Source organism: Hyperoodon ampullatus (genome assembly GCF_949752795.1).
Source record: "Hyperoodon ampullatus genome assembly, chromosome: 8".
Lineage (NCBI taxonomy): Eukaryota > Metazoa > Chordata > Mammalia > Artiodactyla > Ziphiidae > Hyperoodon > Hyperoodon ampullatus.
Genome location: NC_136921.1, coordinates 75849698 through 75869544, shown reverse-complemented (window position 1 = coordinate 75869544; position 19847 = coordinate 75849698). Strand labels below are relative to the sequence as shown.

The window sequence follows — 19847 nt, the reverse complement described above, 5'->3', positions numbered from 1 at the left end:
ATTTTAGCTGTCTGACTTTAATTATAATGTATATGGCAGTTATCTAGACCTGGTGGTTTAGAAATCCAGCAATCGGGAAGTGTGATACATTTGGAAGTCTGTAGGAAAGCTCTGATTAGTTGAAGACACAAACTGCAAAATCCTTTTTTAGCTGCTAAATTCAAACTAGACTTAATTGTCTCCACTGGATTTATCTTAACTCTGCAAATTGGTAATCTTTCTTTCTGAAAGAAAACAGTAAAACAATAAAAACTGAAAGGGGACTGCCCTCTTATTCCATTGCAGTAAGTTGAAAAGCTTGAGGTTGGTAAGGTGAAAAACATGCTTATTGATGTTAAAATATGAGGGAATGTTGAACAGAGGAAAGAGATGAAGAAAAGCAATTATTTCATTAAAAAGTGAGAAATTAATTTAAGTTTGTTCCTGCCTTGGATTCACTGGCAAATATTTTTAAATGCAGAGTTACTCTATTTCCCAGCAGTCTTGTAACTGTAGTTCCATATGTTCCATATATTCTACTGAGCTTGAGAGTAGGGATTAACTTTAGATTTGGATTCTACCCCTTTTCTAATATGTGTTCTATTTATACTTAGCATTTATGTATGCCTTGTTTTGCATATATAACATTCACTCATGTACTGGTGGTACATGACATATACAATCAGAAGGTTAAATTATATGGAAATAACCAGCATCCCCAACCCACCACCCCCTCCCCCCAAAAATTGCATGGTAAATGGTCTACTTTTTAAGGCCTAAGAAGTATACTATATTTTAGAGAGTATTTTCAAATGAAGTTAGAGGTGGAGAAATTTCTTATGGTTATATCGCTTCAATTTATTGAAAATATCTCCCTGGTTAGAGTATAAGTTTAATTGAGGGGAAGGGATCACTTACAATGTATGTCCCTGCCTCTATATGTTGTTGTATGTATTCTTCCTTGGAATGCCTATCCTTTCTCTGCTCAGCCAACCTGAATACTGGCATGCGGTAAACACTCAGATTATGGCTCAAAAGAAATGTTGGCAATTCTTCAAAGACTGTCTTTTGTCGTACTAACTCTACAAAATGTTTCCTGACTTCCTACAGTCCACAGTGACCTCTCCTTTTTCTGAAATTTTTGTAGTGCTTAAAATGTATGCAAATTTTTATCATTTGATGTTTTTCAAAAATGGTCTCATATTTTCTTTGTTCATATATATCTTGTCTCCCTGACTAGTTTATATGCCACTTGAGGGTAGATATTATGTCTTGTACTTCTCTGTATCATCATTGCACATAGCTCAGTGCCTTGTACATAAAAGCATAATAGTTATGACGGTTAAATATATTCACTTAAGTGATTGCTTAATTATATTGCTCTGGTATAACCCATGGAGTTTGGTATTTAGAAAATATTGATACTTGAATGCTTGTTTTACTTTAAACTTAGTGGGCAAAGGGAATTAAATTTTTTTTTAAATCTCATTTAATAAAAGTTTAGCCAAGCCAAAGGTTAGCCAGGTTCTTCATTTTAAAGAAAAGATACTTGATAGTTATAGACAAATGCTTTATGGAAATGCTATGGTTATTTTTGTATCTGAAAACATTATCTAATATTGAAGCTCTGCAGTAAAAGTTTTGAAATAATCATATACTTTTTTTCCCTCCTAAGTTTTTCAAAGCAGAATAGTTTTTGTCTTTCATATGAAGAAAATAACATAAAATTTAGTTTTAAAAAGTCTGGTACTTTTTTTTGCGACACGCAGGCCTCTCACGTTGCGGAGCGCAGGCTCCGGACGCGCAGGCTCAGCGGCCATGGCTCACGGGCCCAGCCGCTCCGCGGCATGTGGGATCTTCCCAGACCGGGGCACGAACCCGTGTCCCCTGCATCAGCAGGCGGACTCTCAACCACTGCGCCACCAGGGAAGCCCAAAAAAGTCTGGTACTTTTTTGATAGCTACCCTGTAAATAGGGTTCAGTTTCATTTCAGGAGACTTGTTTATATAGCTTGAAACTGTGTTTCTCAGTTAGTGAGAAGGTCTTCTGAATAAACTTACATGTCTTAAGCATTTTAGACCTGTGGATGCTAAATGTTTTTGCCAAATGCTGTGCTCAAATTTTCTTAACACTTCCTTTTCACATAGTGACCAGCGTTGGCTTTGGATAGGTTTGAATAAAAGGAGCCCTGACTTACAAGGATCCTGGCAATGGAGTGATCATACACCAGTGAGTTTAATCTTTCTCGTTTAGGATAATATGGAAAGAGTATTTATTTCAATAACAAGAAAGTTGATTGTTAATTAATATAGCCATACAACCATTAAATTATGTAGATGTATCTTTATTGAAATGGAAATAGATTCACATATATGAAGTGGGGAAAAATAAGTTACTAATCTCACTTTTATTAAAAAAATAACCATACACATAGTCTCTCTACATATAATCCAAAAAACATAAAAATATAGATATATAAATATAGCGGTCATTTTGGGGTAGTAAAAGTGATTTTTTTCTTTTTCTTTGTTTTTTTTTCCTTTATTTTCATAATGAGCAACGTTTATTTTTAAAAACATGAGTTATATAAAAAGGAAAGAATTTTAATTGGAGGAAACAATTCAGGAGAACCTTAAATAGTCCTTAAATGTTATTTCAAATGTTTACATTATCCTAAGGAGAGGTTTTAGGTAACACTTAGAGGAGCAAATTATTCTCAGGTATTAAATATTTGCTCCACATTACCGTTGTGTCAAGTCATTGTGTATTCTTTCGAAATGTAAAATTCCTTGACCTCATTTTCAATTTGGAGCATATCCAAGAATAGTCAATCGAATAACTAACATTTCAACACATGCATTTAAAAAAAGTATTTTGCAAGCTCCTGATTCTTTATGACTCCAACTGTGAACTTAATACATGATTAACCTCCACTTCTGAAACTGTAGCCTCCTTTGTTTGGAAACTGAAGACCTCATGGCATTTTATAAGTCCTCACGTGATTTAGCATCCTGACATAAAAAAGAAATGAAAAAGTTTTCCTCCCTTGGCATATGAACACACTTGAGTTATTAAAGCTGCCTAAATTACATCTAAATTGCAAATATTTATACATCAGTCTTAAATTCTGAAGCCTCTCTTGTCTTTTAAGGTGTCTACTATTATCACGGCAAATGAGTTTCAGCAGGATTATGATATCAGAGACTGTGCTGCTGTCAAGGTCAGTACAATGCTGGAAAATCTGCATATTTAAAAAATAAATCTGGCAGTATGTGCAGTCAGGCAACAGATCCATGAAGTGCCTTTTGTATGTGGAGCATGATATTAGGTGCAGTGAGAGGTTAGAAGTACACCCATGGCCCAGCCCTCAAGCAACCTAACTGACACTTAATTTGAGAAGGTAAAATTCATATTCAAGAAAGACGACTCTTGTTACTATGCAGTAATAAGCTCCAAATGAGTGGGCTGAGGAGGGCTAATGAAACTCAGAAGAGGAAGTGATTTCTATTGCCTATTTCCAGAAAGAGGTGGGACCTCAGTTGGACCTTTAAGTATGGATAGAGTTTGTACAGGTAGGATAGGGTAAGGCATAAAAGAAAGTGGGAGTGGAATGGAGAGGCTAAGGCAGTGAGGGGAACAATGCAGATCAAGAAGTTTTAGTTGGTGCTGTGGTTGAAAACAAAGGTGGGAAGTTAGACTGATGCCAGGTTAAGGAGTTTGTGCATTTTTTGGTAGGCAACAGAGCATGATTAATGGTTTTTGTCAAGAACTACGGAGGGTGTGAGAAGATTCATCTTGAGACAGATTTCAAGATGCAAAAGATAGGACCAGAAGACATGGAAGACCAGCTAGGCCTCTTCCTTTGCAGACTTCATTTGCTTATTCGTTCCATAAGTAGTGTGTCCAAGCAGTCTGTGATGCTCTGGGGGGTCAACAATGACAAGATATAAAACAGTCGTTGTCTTCACAGAACTTACAGTCTTGTAGGAGGTAAAGACAAGTAAAAGAGCAATTACAAGGGCTATGACAGACAAAGTGTAAATTTTATGCAAGAACAAGAGTGTTACAGGAGAGTAACAATGATGGTGCTGATGGTTATGATACAGCAGCTAACACTTGTTGACTCATGAGCCAGGCACAGTCGTGTCACATATATTATCTCACTTAATACTTAAGCAACCTTGTCAGGTAGGTACTGTTACTATATCCATCTCACGGGGAAGAAATGTGAGCTCTGAGTAGCTTACCTGATTACAGAACTGAAATTTAAACCCAGGTGTATGGGTCTACTATGCTATGTATGGCATTTACAGAAGCAGTCAGAAGGGGTATTTGTTTATGGAGAAAGTAGTAGTACATTTTAGTTTAACTGATGTTTTGAATCCAGGCTTACAGTAAGAAATATGCTGTAGTAAGTTAGAATAAAGAAACTGGAGTTGAAGGAAAATGTTCATTAAAAAAAGAGTTCTCTAGTGGCCTAGAGGTTAGGACTCCGGGCTTTTACTGCCAGGGCCCAGGTTCAGTCCCTGGTCAGGGAACTTAGATCGCACAAGCCACGCAGCGTAGCCAAAAAAAGAAGAAAAAAAATCGCGAAGGGCCAAGAAGTGGATTTGGGGTGATTACCAACATTTTATAAAATGTAAGAGGATGAGGAGGGAGGAGACATCTAGAAAATATCTTTGCTGTGTAAGCCCAAGAAAGAGATTCAGGAAGATGACTGACCAGAAACGTTGCACGAAGGTTGAGACCAAGTACTGAGAAGGCCATTGGAAAGCATTATTTCAAAGTAACTGTTTTAGTAAAACACTCGGTAGTATCATGCTGTTTTTATAGAATTCCCCGTTTAACACATGAAAGAATGAAAACTTAATAGAAGTTTGTGAAGTTTCCAGAACACTGATGCAATAAACTACATTCTATGTAAGTTGTATCCCTATGTGTGAAAAGATTGGAAGAACCTACCAAAAAAACTAAACAGAAGAGACACTGATCAGTAACAAGGCCAGCTAGGGCAGTGTCTGGAAGGAGAATCTTACCTCACCTGCCACCTTCTAACCCTCTAGAATGTTGCCCTTAAGAGATAGCAGTCCAAAAACTGATGGATGCTCCTACCAGGTCCTGTCCTCCCCTTTCCTTTCCCTGTTGCTTGCTGCCTGGAATTTGTAGAGAGCCACCTTAGACCACACAGAGGAGGGCAGTATCCCAGAAACACAAAGCAACACCAAAGGTGGAACTTGGGCCCCTGATGCCAGACTTTTATGTCACTTTTCACAGATCTGCTATGATCACAGGCTGGTGTTTGGAAACCACTGAACCAAATATTCTTTTCTAGCTTGATCTTCGCAAAATTTAAAGTTGCAAGATTCTACAATTTCATATCAACAAAAAACAGAAAAAAACCCAGTAATTTGCATTTTGGACATAAACATGACCCTATGCTATATTTTCTTTATCAGTCCCTTTGAAGGCTCTTGCTTAGACTGTTACTGCTTAAACACTGCATTGTTTCATGTGTTCATTCATAAACATATATCCTAGGTGCTAGAGCTAAAGCAGAGTTAAAGACCATAAGGCTTACAGCTTAGTGTTGTATAAGGGCTGCATCAACTTGAAAATATTCTACAATCCTCTTCCTCCTTTAGGTCATTAATAGGCCATGGCGAAGAAGGTGGTATTTCTATGATGACAGAGAATTTATTTATTTAAGGCCTTTTGCTTGTGATACAAAACTTGAATGGATGTGCCAGATTCCAAAAGGTAAATGTAGTTATTCCTTTTCACAGTCTTCTCATGTGAACTTGTAAATGCTGAGCCAAAGTACCTAAGAGGGCATTTTAGTCTATAATTATAATTTTAAAAGCCTTTGACACTACAGTTAATATATTAAGCTCCATCCTGCCTGACTCCTACCCCTAGTAAAATGCTGCCTTTTTGAAATTAGATACTACCTTCCTCTTTTGTCATGAAAGAATTTGTATAGGAGATAAAATTTAAGGCTAATTTAGGGAGATTAGGTCTTGGAATGAAGGATTATTTCAAGTGAAAGGAGAGACGAAGTAGAGGGAATCATTTTAATTTTTATTTTGTTGCAAAATGAAGGACGAAATGAAGACAGGCTTGGGAAGAATGAAGCAAAAGTCAGGAAATCAAATGTGGGCAGGTCCCAAATCTAAATTTTACAATTTAGAAACAGTTTTCAGTGAGCTCAAAATTACTAATAGTTTATCTCATTCAAATTCAGGAAACCAGTTAGCTTGATAGTAGAGCCTTTGGTGACGAAAAAGAGAGAAAGGATAATAAATAGATATCCTTTTACTTCACTTTTTAGTAGGAAAATGTCAAGGATATATTAAAGAAAATGTTAAGAAGATTTTAACTCCCTAATTATTTTTAAGCAGATATTAGATACATTAAATTAATTAATATAATGGTAAATGCACCGAAAGTTCCAAAATGAATTTCTGAACTGAATGTAAACAGATCATTGAAACTAAAGGGAACTCCTCTTATAAGTTCTCAAAAACCCAGAGATTATCTCATGGAACTGCCCATTAGAAGATTGTTCTTCTTTCCTAAACAAGGCTACCATCTTGCCTTTAAAAGAGCTTCAGATGCAACATCCAGTGCAGTAACTGGCAAGTCTCTTTCACAGGGCAAACTGGGGGGTCATTAATAAAAGGGGAATTGTGTGTGTGTGTGTTGATGGGGTTTTTCTTTTATGTGTGTGTGGAATTTTTTGTTTGTTTGTTTATTTATTTATTTATTTTTGGCTGTGTTGGGTCTTCGGTGCTGCATGCAGGCTTTCTGTAGTTGCAGTGAGCGGGGGCTGTTCTTCATTGCAGTGTGTGGGCTTCTCATTGCGGTGGCTTCTCTTGTTGTGGAGCATGGGCTCTAGGTGCGCAGGCTTCAGTAGTTGTCACGGGCTCAGTAGCTGTGGCTCGTGAGCTCTAGGGCACAGGCTCAGTAGTTGTGGTGCATGGGCTTAGTTGCTCCACAGCATGTGGGATCTTCCCAGACCAGGGCTTGAACCCATGTCCCCTGCATTGGCAGGCGGATTGTGAACCACTGCGCCACCAGGGAAGTCCCTGATGGGGGTTTTCTAAAGGAGAAATTATACCTGAGTTAGTCCTGATTATTGATTAAACCTGAAAGAAGAAAAAAGGAAAACCAGCTTGGATACCTTTCAATCAAGTGGCAAAGTAACTAATATATAATTAACTTGGACAATATCTCTGGCTTGAAGCATTAGTTGTGCCACTCCTATTATTCTTTGGTATTTGGCATGCCACAGAGAGTGTCACTGCTCCCTCCAGTGCTCTCACTGGTAGCTGTTCCCCTGCCTCATGTTTGAGTACTGAGGCATACCCTAGAGTATACACCAGGAAAACCTTAGAAATGACAAACCAGTAACCACAGGAAATATTATGAAGAACATAGGTTTTCTTTTTTCTTTTTAATGTATTTGTTATTTTAAACAAAAGAGAAGGGAATTAACTAGCTTAGCAAACATAAATCAGGTAACCAAATAGATAAATCTTTTAAATAATTGCACCCCTGCTCTCTCCAATGCAGAAACAAAATTAAAAGTGAAAGAACTTCCTGTCTCAGCCTATTTGCAGTCATTTGAAGCAGAATCAGTGATGGTTTGATCCAGGGTTTAAATGTTATATTAACTCCCCTTTGACAGTCCCTAAATTTCTGAGTTACAATGTGTCACATTCACTGGTTGGATATTTTCTTGGCTATTAGAACAGCCAAAGCCTGCTCAACTGGACACTTCTGTATTAATCTGTGTTTTCTGGTTTTCTTAAAGCAGTTTACCTCTTCAATAGCCCAAATCACCAAACCTTTTCTCCAGCTCTTGCCTTTTTTATTACCGCATACACCTGGTTCTAATTAGTCCCCTCCTCTCTAAAAGGGATATTTTGACAACCTAATTTTTTTTAATTATCATAATCACTATGGATGTATATACTTTTTAAATATTCCTTTTTAGTTGCGAAAACAGTAGCAAAAATAAGGTTCATAAAAGTGTTTTTAGGAAAATGACCTATAAACACAACTTTTTTATATTGTGTTTCTTGATACCTTGTACACACATACATGTTTGTAATCCTGTGTAAAAAGGCACCTTTTATTTTACTTTTCTCACTAATTTAGAGAAATTTAAAGGTTAGGCATAGCTTTCCCCCAACATACAAATGAACAGAATTCTTTGACAAGATTACAAACAACCAACTATGTCTATTTTTTAAACTGATTTGCAGCATTGTTAATGGAAATTATCCAACATACAGAGGACTGAGTTAGAGAGAAAAACCACAGATGCTGGATATATAAGCAGTCCTCGGAGTAGGGTCCTCTCGTGCATTGGCCCTGACACAATAGCAAAATTAAGAACAGATATTTTACCCTGTAATTTCTAAAATTCCTCAAATTATGTCTTTGGCTTGAAACCAGTGTGACTTATGACCAGAATAAAAAGGGAGAGGAAAGCAGCTAGCATCCTGAGAGGAACTATTCTGTGCCTGGCCCTGTGCGGGGTGCTTGCATAGGGGTGATCTTACATGATCTTTACACTGTCTTTGTGAGTTAGGTAGGAGAGTTTCATTTTTATAGAATAGAAAATTGGGGCTCAGGGAGTTAAAGAACTGATCCCAAGTAGCACAGCAGCAAAGAGTCTGAGGGCATTTAGACACTGACTCACCCAACTTCAAAGACCATAATTCTTTGTATGGTACCATATTTCCTGCTGGGTGAATTTTATTATTTTCTTCCCAGTTTTGTCTCTCATTTTCTCAAAAGTTTCAGTACTGGATCGCTGAACATTTTTTTCCAAGGATATCTTGGGAGGCAATAAACTCTACCAACCTAGGTGTATTCAAATTGCATTAGATGGAGATGTGGTTCCTGAATAACCTCATCCTACAGTGATGATTATCTTAGTGCATATTTCTTAGTGCTTCTATGTAGTGTATACAATGTATTCATTTACTTATTTGTACTTTCTAATTATTATCTATATTTTATCCATTAGTCTTCCTTTGTGACTTCCGTGATGTAAGGTAGAGAACTGCTAGTAATGCTGTATTAATATTTAACAAATCTGCCTTTTTGGTTGCCACAAAAACAGCTTTAGTGTGGGCCCCACAAAATTCAGTGTTATGAAGTGATCATAACATGAAAGGAGATGGTTTGTCCAGAAATGGACAAATCTCAGCCATACTGCAAGTCCTCTTGAGTTAGACTAAAGGCACTTATTAGTACACCATGGTCTGTAATTGGATACTAAACTTAAGCCATTTGCTTTCTTATACAGGTTGTACTCCAAAAATACCAGACTGGTACAATCCAGGTGAGTTAAGAAAACTAAAATTTATCCAAAGCTGCTTTTACCTTTTTAGTGACGTATTTAGTTAATTATTTAAGCCCAGGCCTAAGTGCCAGCTTCTTCTGTATCATGTCTTCAAATGAGATGAAGTATCTCCATGCAGGGAAGATGATTAGCTGGTGTGGGATGAGACTCTGAGGCTGGATTTATCCTTCTCTGTGAGTACAGGAGGGTAACAGAGTCACTCACTGGCTCAGGAATCCTTGGATCCTTCCAGGCAGCACTGCCCTGGCCAAAGAGAGCCAGTAATCTAAATGGATTATTATTTATAAATAGTTTTGAACAATAATCCATGATGAGAGGGTGCAGTTTGGTTTACGCAGTCATAATTGTGCTATTTTTCTTCTTTAGAGCGTGCTGGAATTCATGGACCTCCAGTTGTAATAGAAGGGAGTGAATATTGGTTTGTTGCTGATCCCCGTTTAAACTATGAAGAAGCCGTCCTGTATTGTGCTAGCAATCACAGCTCTCTGGCTAGTTTAACGTCTTTTGCAGGACTAAGAGCCATCAAAAACAAAATAGCAAATGTAATTTGAAAGAACATATTTTTTAATATTTTCTTATTTTTACATTTATTCTGTTAAAAAAATTTCAAAAATCTACAAAAGTTAAATGTTCTTCTCAAGTAAAATTTGCCTAACAACATATAAGTTCATCACTTCATGTTAGAAAAGTTAAAAAGAATTGCTTAATGTTTTAAAATATTCAAGATTAATTATTAATGTCAGTTGATAAGATGAGCTTCAATAGATAATATAAATTATTCTAATTCCTTGTCACATTTTTTGCTAAAAGTTAACTTGGTAGTTAACTTGAGATTCTGTTTCTAATAATAACTAACTTTGCAAAATAGTTTTTTGGAGGAAAAATTATTTGTATATTTTTAAATTTATAACTAGTAGCAATAGGATACTATATGTCCAATTAATATATGCCCATAATTACAGTGACCATATTTTCTGTATGCAAAATAGGGCCTGTGAATATAAAAAGAGTTTCTAAACTACTTTTTTTGGTGAAAGGACCTGGTTTGTGTAATTTAGAGACCAAAGTAATGAATACCTGGAAATTATAGTGGTTTGTGGTTATGATGGGCCAGGGTATTTAAATCAAAACTCTTCTAGAAAAGTCAGCACATGTAAGGATGTGTGTTTAGTTGTTTTGTTTTGTTTTTGTGGTTTTTTTTTTTTTCAGATATCTGGCGATGAGGAGAAATGGTGGGTGAGAACTACTGACCAGCTAATAGAACGTCATTTTATATAGTATGTGACATCCTTGATGGTGCCTTTGTAAAGTTATCGTTTAAAAGAAGCAGTCCCAAATCCCCTTTTACTAAATGGAGTACTGTTTATAATTAGTTTTGAACATTAATCCATAAACTACCTAGACTAGAGAAACCAAATCCTTTAGCAAATGAGCATCAAGAAAAAGTAGTATAAAATAATGGCCTAACATTAAATTTAGAATTAAAATTACTTCAGTAAAAAACAGAATGGAACATGTAACTACATTATGAGCTGACACATCTCTCATTTTCTTTCAGCTCACGACATCCATTGCATCACTTTCCTATAACATTTGGAGAGGAATGCTTTTACCTCTCTGCCAAGACTTGGTTTAGCGGTAAGGTTAATTCCAAATCCTTTAACGTTAATTATGTAATATGTGAACTTCAGGTTCAATTACTAGCTTAATCTTGCTTTCCTTTTGATTATATGTTTGGTAGCTTCACCATATTCTGATTTATTGCTGATGACAATAGATCAAGTTCCAAATGCAAATAAAGGTGCTTTTCACTGTGAATATTTTGACTTCCTTTATCCTAAAGCAGTTACTTAGAAATAAACTTACCACTTTCATAACCAATAAGGATATAGACAAATTCACAAAGATGAACAGGCAGCAGTTCTAAAGTATAGTTTAGGTCCCTTTCCCCCTCATTAGCCTTCTTCAACTCTATTTCCTGCCATCAGGAACCATAGTAACTGTGTGTGTACCAAGTATGTTCATTTTTATAGGCAATATTTATATGCTACAACTTACTGATATGAGTGATAATAATAGAAGACAAAAATAGCTAGGGAAGAAAAGGAATATATTTTAACCGTTTGGGAAAGATTGATTTAAAGAGACTTTCTTCACTACTGGATGGTTTTTAAATGTGCTGAATGGAAAATTCTCACCACAGTAATCCTGCTTTTCATTTCTCAGACTTGAATAAACCAGCAGACTGTCGTACCAAGTTGCCCTTTGTCTGTGAAAAATACAATGTATCTTCATTAGAGAAATATAGTCCAGATTCTGCCGCTAAAATACAGTGCTCTGGGGATTGGATTACTTTTCAGAATAAGGTAAAAAGAGAATTGCTACGTTGTGTAAATGATGATTGCTTTCATGATGGTTACCTGGCCTGTGGCAGAATGGCATCCCACCAAGTAACTTCACTAAGATAGACCCTGCATATTTCAGTATCTCACCTGATTCTCTACATTTTCAGAAACCAAGTTAACTCTCAAGTTAATCACGCCTACAGGTCTTTCAGAGTACCGTGTTCCTATTCTGTTGCTACTGACACTTAAACTGCCAAAGTTGATCTTTAAGTGAATAGTAATATATTGACTAGTCAGGACTATCTCTTTGGCATGTAGGAAACTGGCTTAATTTCTGGCTGATAAATTTTCCCCCTTAAGGAAAACATCCAAGCAGCATTTACCAATCAAATTAGACCAACATTTCCCAAACTACTTTTTGGGAATATACACATATGCTAACAAAATGTTAATCATTGATGTTGCTTCCAGAGCAGGGTTTATGATTAAATAGCTTTGGGAAATGCCACATTCTATATTTGCTTCCTTGAGATGCACAATTCATATTGGTGTATGTATCTCTTAGGAAATGAATTTGGCTGCTAAAAAGAGAGATTATTATAGTATGCTAAAACATTTATTCTCTCAGATAAAAGAAGTTTGAAGATAAGCAGGCTGGGGTTGGTATGAAAGCTCTGTGGTCTTCAAAACCAGGCTTCCTTTGTCTTTCTGCTCTGCCATCCTTAACTTATGGCTTCCAAGCCCAAGTTCAGGGTGTTCTCTCTAGAGTCTTTTCTAGAAGCCACCCAATGACTTTAGATTTCTCTGGCCATTCCAGTCTGTAAGGAGGCTGCAAAAAAAAAAAAAAACCTATCTTATAGCATGTTTCAAGGAAAACAATTTGGGACATGCTACTCCACACTAACATGATCATAATATCAAGAAGAAAAAGGAAGAGATGTGTCTGACAGCTGAAAACATCTGTAGTAAAGTTAAAATATTAGGGATATATATATTTGTTTGTTTGCGGTACGCGAGCCTCTCACTGTTCTGGCCTCTCCCGTTGCGGACCACAGGCTCTGGACGTGCAGGCTCAGTGGCCATGGCTCACGGGCCCAGCCGCTCCGTGGCATGTGGGATCTTCCCGGACCGGGGCACGAACCCGTGTCCCCTGCATCGGCAGGCGGACTCTCAACCACTGCGCCACCAGGGAAGCCCCCTAGGGGTATATTTTGACTTTTTAAAATTTGGACAATCTTTTTTCCCCCCAAAGTACTAGATTAATTTGCATAGTTAATGTAAGTTTATGTTTTTTTGTTTGTTTTTATTGAAGTATAGTTGAATGAAAATATTATATTAGTTTCAGGTGTACAACGTAGTGATCTGATATTTCTATAGATTACACACCATACAAAGTTATTATAAAATTACTGACTATATTCCCTTTGCTATGCATTACATCCCTGTGACTTATTTATTTTATAACTGTTAGTTTGTATCTCTTAATCCCCTTCACCCCATTAAAATATCCTGTCAAGAGACAGGGGGATGATTTCTTTAAAAATGTGGGTTTTTTAATATACGGTAATGATGAAGAATACGTATTTGAAACCAAATGGAGCAGAGTCTAAATGCTGACCATACCATGCTATGGCTATTCCACTTATGGGTAAAGTTACTTAATGTCCTTGTGCCTCAGTTTTCCCATTTGTTGTGAGAATTAAATGAGATAATACTGTGCAAAGTGTTTTAACACAAGGAAGCACTCAGTAAATGGGAGATTTTTTTAAAAAGTAGCTCAAGGACTACTCTTCAGTTGCTTAAATTAAAGTGTAGAGTTGCATTCTTGGGACTTCCCTGGTGGTCCAATGGTAAAGAATCCACCTTACGATGCAGGTGACATGGGTTCATTCCCTTGTCAGGGAACTAAGATCCCACATGCCGCGGGGGCAACTGAGCCCACGCGCCACAACTACTGAGCTCGCCTCAACTAGAGCCCATGTGCTGCAAACTACAGAGCCCACGCGCCCTGGAGCCCACGCACCACAACTAGAGAGAAGCCTGAGTGCCGCAACGAAGAGCCCGCGTGCCGCAACTAAGACCCGACGCAGCCAAAAATAAGAAATAAAATAAATAATAAATAAATCTTTAAAAAAAAGAGAGTGTAGATCTGCATTCTTTTGGTACTACTTTGTAAGTGTCTATATCTCACAGACAGAAAATTAGCAGCCTTCTAAAAGATGAGGCATTTTCTTCCTATGTGAGCTTTCCCGTGTGTGGAATTTTATACTTCATATGTGTTCTTTGCAGTGCTTTTTAAGGATCAAACCTAAGTCTCTTACGTTTTCTGAAGCCAGCGATGCTTGTCAAACCTATGGTGGAACCCTTCCTTCAGTGCTGAGCCAGAGAGAGCAAGGTAGCAGAATTGTTTCATAAACATGTTTTATTCTGATCTGGAGGCTGTGTTTGTGTTGGGAGGCTGTGGGGAATTAACACATACAAAGAATCTTATTAAATTACTTTTTACAGAGGAGGTGAAAGATTATCCTGGTAGTTAGATAAGCAAGAGGTATTCATTGACATTTTTAGTATATCTTTAATTTGAATAAGTCAAATGTTTTTTGTTTTTTTTTTAATCTTTCTGACAGATTTTATTACATCCTTGCTTCCGGATATGGAAGCTTCTTTATGGATTGGTTTGCGCTGGACTGCCTATGAAAAGATAAACAAATGGATGGATAACAGAGAGCTGACATACAGTAACTTTCACCCATTATTGGTTGGTCGGAGGCTGAGAATACCAACAAATGTAAGGTTGTTTTTTTTTTTAATCAACAAACTGTGTAGCTCTATGAAATACCTGAGTCTTCCACAAATTATTGGACTAAGAACAAGGGCCTATTTTATGAGTCGGCTTATATGAAACATCCAAATAGGCAAATCTATAAAGATAGAAAGTAGATTACTGGTTGCCAGAGGCTAAGAGGCTAGAAGGATTGGTAGTGATGGCCTAAAGCATATGGAATTTCTTTCAGGGGTGGTGAAAATGTTCTAAAATTGATTAGGGGTGATGGTTGCAGAACTCTGTGAATATACTAAAACTATAGAATATATGCTTTAAGTGAATGAATTATACCATCTATGAATTATATCAATAATGCTGTCACAAGAAGAATAACGACAGAGCTTCCACAGCCTTCACGTAGCTGCCCTAGTTTTTCATAGTAGTATCAGATTCCATAGCACTTATTTCATAACCATCTAAAACCATCAATAGTGAGTTGCAAATAAAAGCTAATATAAATGCTTTACTTATCATCTTGGAATTTGGAGCAGTCAGCCTCAGTCTCCTGAGGTTAAAAAGTACAAAATCTGTGGTTAGTGATCATTTTTCCCTAAGATCTAAATGTAAAGAAGCTATAGAATGGAAGAAGGCATTATATTAACAGTAGTTACCCTGTACCATGATATTGCTGCCCACTGCTTCTGTCTTCCTTATTTACTGGATACAAACCACCTTTTGCACAAAAGTCAAAGATTAAGAGATAAACTTTAAAGTTGAATTCCAAAAGTACATCCTAGACAACATCAACTGATATTCCTGATGCAATGGAGCTTTGCTCAATGTTGACATTGGTGGCAAAGGGAACTCTGCAATATGTGTAATTATGTACAAAGTAAATATTGAAATAATGCTTGGTTATTGTAGAACATTTGGAAGTTATAGAAGAGTAAACAAAATAAAGAAAAATATCAACCCTTATCCTGCTTATACTTAGGCTGGTAGCTTTTAAACTTTTAACTCATGACCCATAGTAAGAAATAAATTTAAATTACCATTCAGCACATAGATATAAATATAATATTGAATTGAAACAAAAGTTTCAGGAAATAATACTTACCCTTAGAGCTTATATTTCTTTCTTTTCTATTCTATTCTACTCTAGTCTGATCTAGTCTAGTCTAGTCAACCTATTCTCTGTGTTCTATCCTATTCTATTTCATTATCACAAATAAGAATCAAGATCCACTGAACTGATTTCATGACCTACTAAATAAGTCTCAAACCATATTTGAATCCTGATCTAGGAAATCACAATGAATATTTCAGCATTTTTCTTCTAGGGCTTTTCTATACATTGTCTTCTTGACATAGATAAGATCATAGTATATATACTATTGTATTTACTTTTCTCACTTAGTATTATATCATAAGTCATTTCTTATGCCATTAAAAGATGTGCCTGATAAGCATTTTGATGGTTGCACAATATTTATTGATAGATATACCATCATTTACCTAAACAATGCTGGGTATTTTGGCTGTTCCAGTTTTGCATAATACTAAATAGTGCTGCAATTAACATCTTCATGCATAATCTTTGCTGTATATTTCAGGTTACCTCCCTAAGACAGATTTAGGAAGTGATATAGCCAGATCAAAAAATATAAGTAGTTGTAAAACTCTGGTTAACCAAATTGGTTTCCAGAAAGGTTTATGAGTTTATATTTTTGTCAGCAATATATTGTGATTACTTTTCTATTCATACCAGTGTATTAATAATTTCCAACATTTATTGAGCAGCTAATATGTGTCAGACACTCTGCTAATGCATCACATGCATTATTTCATTTAATCTGCGCAATAGATATGAAACAGTCTGTACTCCTCTCCTATCTTAGAAATGTGGAGACAAACAGAGAGAGTCATGTAACTTGCCAGAAATCATGCAGGGTATGCGTGCAGGGTCGGCATTTAAATCCAAGTCTGCAGAGCCAGCATTCTTAGCTTCTCTACTGCATTGCCTCTACTACAATGCTCTAAGGAGAATTATCTTTTAAAAATTCTTGCTAATTTGGTAGTTTAAATGATATCATATTTTAATTTGTATTGCTCTGATTTCTAATGAAAACATACAAATTCAGTAATAATTTGAATTTCATCCAATGTGAATTTCTTATTCTTTGACAATTTATCCAAGCCTTCTTTGTATTTCTTATTGATTTTATGTATTTCTTATTGATTTTATGACTATGTAAATATTAAATGTGCTAACCCTGTGTTTCTTTCATTTATTGCAGATATTTTCACAGGTTTTTTTTTCTTTAGGTCTAATACCAAAAATATTACAGAAATAAGTTTTGATTTTTTTGGTTTGTGTTCAACTCTATTTCTTTTTTTCCCTCCATTGCTTTTAGGTTAGAAAGTCCCTCATGTAAATGTTAGTTAAATGAATGCCTTTATTTTCTTCATTTTGTATTATAGCTTGCTTTTTTGTTCTGACAGTATGATACATCCATGGTATATGGCATATGTTGTCAATGGTTACTTAATCCTTTTCCCTAATCCTGGCCAATTGTCTAGCATCATTTGTTGCATATACTTCCATCTGTTAAAATCAATATAGAATGCCTTTTTTATCATATGTGAAGTGAGCATGTTTATGTATATGTGTGTGTGTATGAGACATATTCTTGTATAGCTGCCACAGTGATCTAAATACTATAATGTTGCCATATTTCAAAAAATATAATAGGATTAGTTATCCTTTATTGTATGTCTTTTTAAAATATTTTTAGCTGTTTTTGTCTATTCTTCAAGACAAACTAGAATTATTTAGTTAATTTTCAATCTAAATAATTAAATAGAAAACTTCTGGTAAGAATTTGACAACATTTTAGGAAGAATTGACATCTTTTTATTAATTTTCCCTCAAGAATATGGTGTAACGTATCTCTCCATTGATTCAAGTCTTCCTTTTAAATTCCTCAGTGAAGTTTTTAGAGAAGTTTTCTTTCTTTTTGCCATTGAGAATGGCAGCTTTTTAAAACTGTCTTACTGATATGTAGGAAATCTATTATTTGGGTATTTTTGTGTATTTATTTCATAGGCATCCATATTACTAAAAGCTCTTATTACTTCTCAGAGTTTTTCAGTAGATTTTCTTGGGTTTTCTAATTAGATAATCATAATTGGCAAATAACTGTTCATGCTTCACTACATGTGGTAGGGATTCCAGAAACATGGTAAATACCAGGAGTAATAAATAACTTCCTAGACCACCTGGAGGGGTGGGATAGGGAGGGTGGGAGGGAGGGAGATGCAAGAGGGAAGAGATATGGAAACATATGTATATGTATAACTGATTCACTTTGTTATAAAGCAGAAACTAACACACCATTGTAAAGCAATTAAGCTCCAATAAAGATGTTAAAAAAAAATAAGAAAGTTTATCAGGATTTTCTTAGTGATTTCATGGTCAGCTCCTTAATGGATTTTTTTTTACAGGAAGAAAAATCCAATTTGTAATATAAAGTTCCCTTGCTGGGATCTTCAGACTGTTAGTTTCATGATTGCTTGTACATATTTGCCTTTTTGTTTAGATTTTTGATGAAGAGCTGTCCTACCACTGTGCTCTAATGCTCAACCTCCAAAAGTCACCTTTTACTGGGACGTGGAATTTTACTTCCTGCAGTGAACACCATACTCTGTCTCTCTGTCAGAAATATTCAGGTACAGATTATTATTTAGATAACTATGGTACTTTATGCTGTTAGATATGTACAGTACTTTTTTACAAAAAAATCTTATAAATTAATATTAATTTTTAATCATACAGCGTCCTTAAAATTTTAGCATGACTAAATCCATACTGGCTCAGTGAGTCAAATTAGCTCAAATAGAATGTGATTTTTTTTCAAGATCATTGCCATAATTAAATATCAAAATTACGTATCCAATGGAATTTGTTCATCGGTGTTGTCTAATGACAGCAAATTATGGTTGCATTTTGTTCTCCTTTCTACTCTGGAATTTTTCAGATTTTACTGTCATGATGAAAGAAGGAGAAAAAAATGTTTTTAACTGAGTTTGGTATAAACAATCACGGTTAAATGTAGCACTCAAAAAAAAAAAAGGATGTGAAACATAAATGAATCACTGTCTATGCCCTCCTATAATCCAAATAAAAGTAAAATGTGTACTTAAAAGTAGGAATCATCTATATTTTCAAAAAGATATTGTTTTAAAGGTATTAAATCATTTTCATTGCAAACCAGTTCATCTGTATGATTTTTCTAGATTCCACATGTTTGCATTAATATACGATATTTGTTTTTCTTTTTCCAACTTACATCACTCTGTATGACAGTCTCTAGGTCCATCCATGTCTCTACAAATGACCCAGTTTCATCCCTTTTTATGGCTGAGTAATATTCCATTGTATATATGTACCACATCTTCTTTATCCATTTGTCTGTCGATGGACATTTAGGTTGCTTCCATGACCTGGCTCTTGTAGGTAGTGCTGCAGTGAACATTGTGGTACATGGCTCTTTTTGAATTATGGTTTTCTCAGGGGATATGCCCAGTAGTGGGATTGCTGGGTCATATGGTAATTCTATTTTTAGTTTTTTAAGGGACCTCCACAGTGGATGTATCAAGTTACATTCCCACCAACAGTGCAAGAGGGTTCCCTTTGCTCCACACCCTCTCCAGCATTTGTTGTTTGTAGATTTTCTGATGATGACCATTCTGACTGGTGTGAGGTGATACCTCATTGTAGTTTTGATTTGCATTTCTCTAATAATTAGTGATGTTGAGCAGCTTTTCATGTGCTTCTTGGCCATCTGTATGTCTTCTTTGGAGAAATGTCTATTTAGGTCTTCCGCCCATTTTTTGATTGGGTTGTTTGTTTTTTCATTATTGAGCTGCATGAGCTGTTTATATATTTTGGAGATTAATCCTTTGTCCGTTGATTCATTTGCAAATATTTTCTCCCATTCTGAGGGTTGTCTTTTCATCTTGTTTATCATTTCCTTTGCTGTGCAAAAGCTTTTAAGTTTCTTTAGGTCCCATTTGTTTATTTTTGTTTTTATTTCCATTACTCTAAGAGGTGGGTCAAAAAAGATCTTGCTGGGCTTCCCTGGTGGCGCAGTGGTTGAAAGTCCGCCTGCCAATGCAGGGGACACCGGTTTGTGCCCCGGTCCGGGATGATCCCACGCGCCGCGGAGCGGCTGGGCCCGTGAGTCATGGCCGCTGAGCCTGCGCATCCGGAGCCTGTGCTCCACAACGGGAGAGGCCACAACAGTGAGAGGCCTGCGTACCGCAAAAAAAAAAAAAAAAAAAAAAGATCTTGCTGTGATTTATGTCATAGAGTGTTCTGTCT

The 19847-nt window shown here is 36.1% G+C and overlaps 1 protein-coding gene across 2 annotated transcripts in view; it reads left to right on the top strand.

Annotated features, from left to right (window-relative positions):
• LOC307057309 (CD302 antigen) overlaps positions 1-19847 on the top strand; it is a gene marked incomplete at both ends in the record, with an annotated part of 126404 nt that overhangs the window by 42322 nt on the left and 64235 nt on the right. For both annotated transcript variants that reach the window (XM_079710468.1, XM_079710469.1), the window contains 11 exons: positions 2127-2208; positions 3131-3199; positions 5622-5736; positions 9299-9334; positions 9722-9897; positions 10565-10632; positions 10914-10993; positions 11582-11721; positions 13990-14095; positions 14328-14488; positions 18064-18193. In XM_079710468.1, coding sequence (XP_079566594.1) covers positions 2127-2208; positions 3131-3199; positions 5622-5736; positions 9299-9334; positions 9722-9897; positions 10565-10632; positions 10914-10993; positions 11582-11721; positions 13990-14095; positions 14328-14488; positions 18064-18193 — 1163 coding nt within the window. The remainder of the gene's footprint in view (positions 1-2126; positions 2209-3130; positions 3200-5621; positions 5737-9298; positions 9335-9721; positions 9898-10564; positions 10633-10913; positions 10994-11581; positions 11722-13989; positions 14096-14327; positions 14489-18063; positions 18194-19847) is intronic.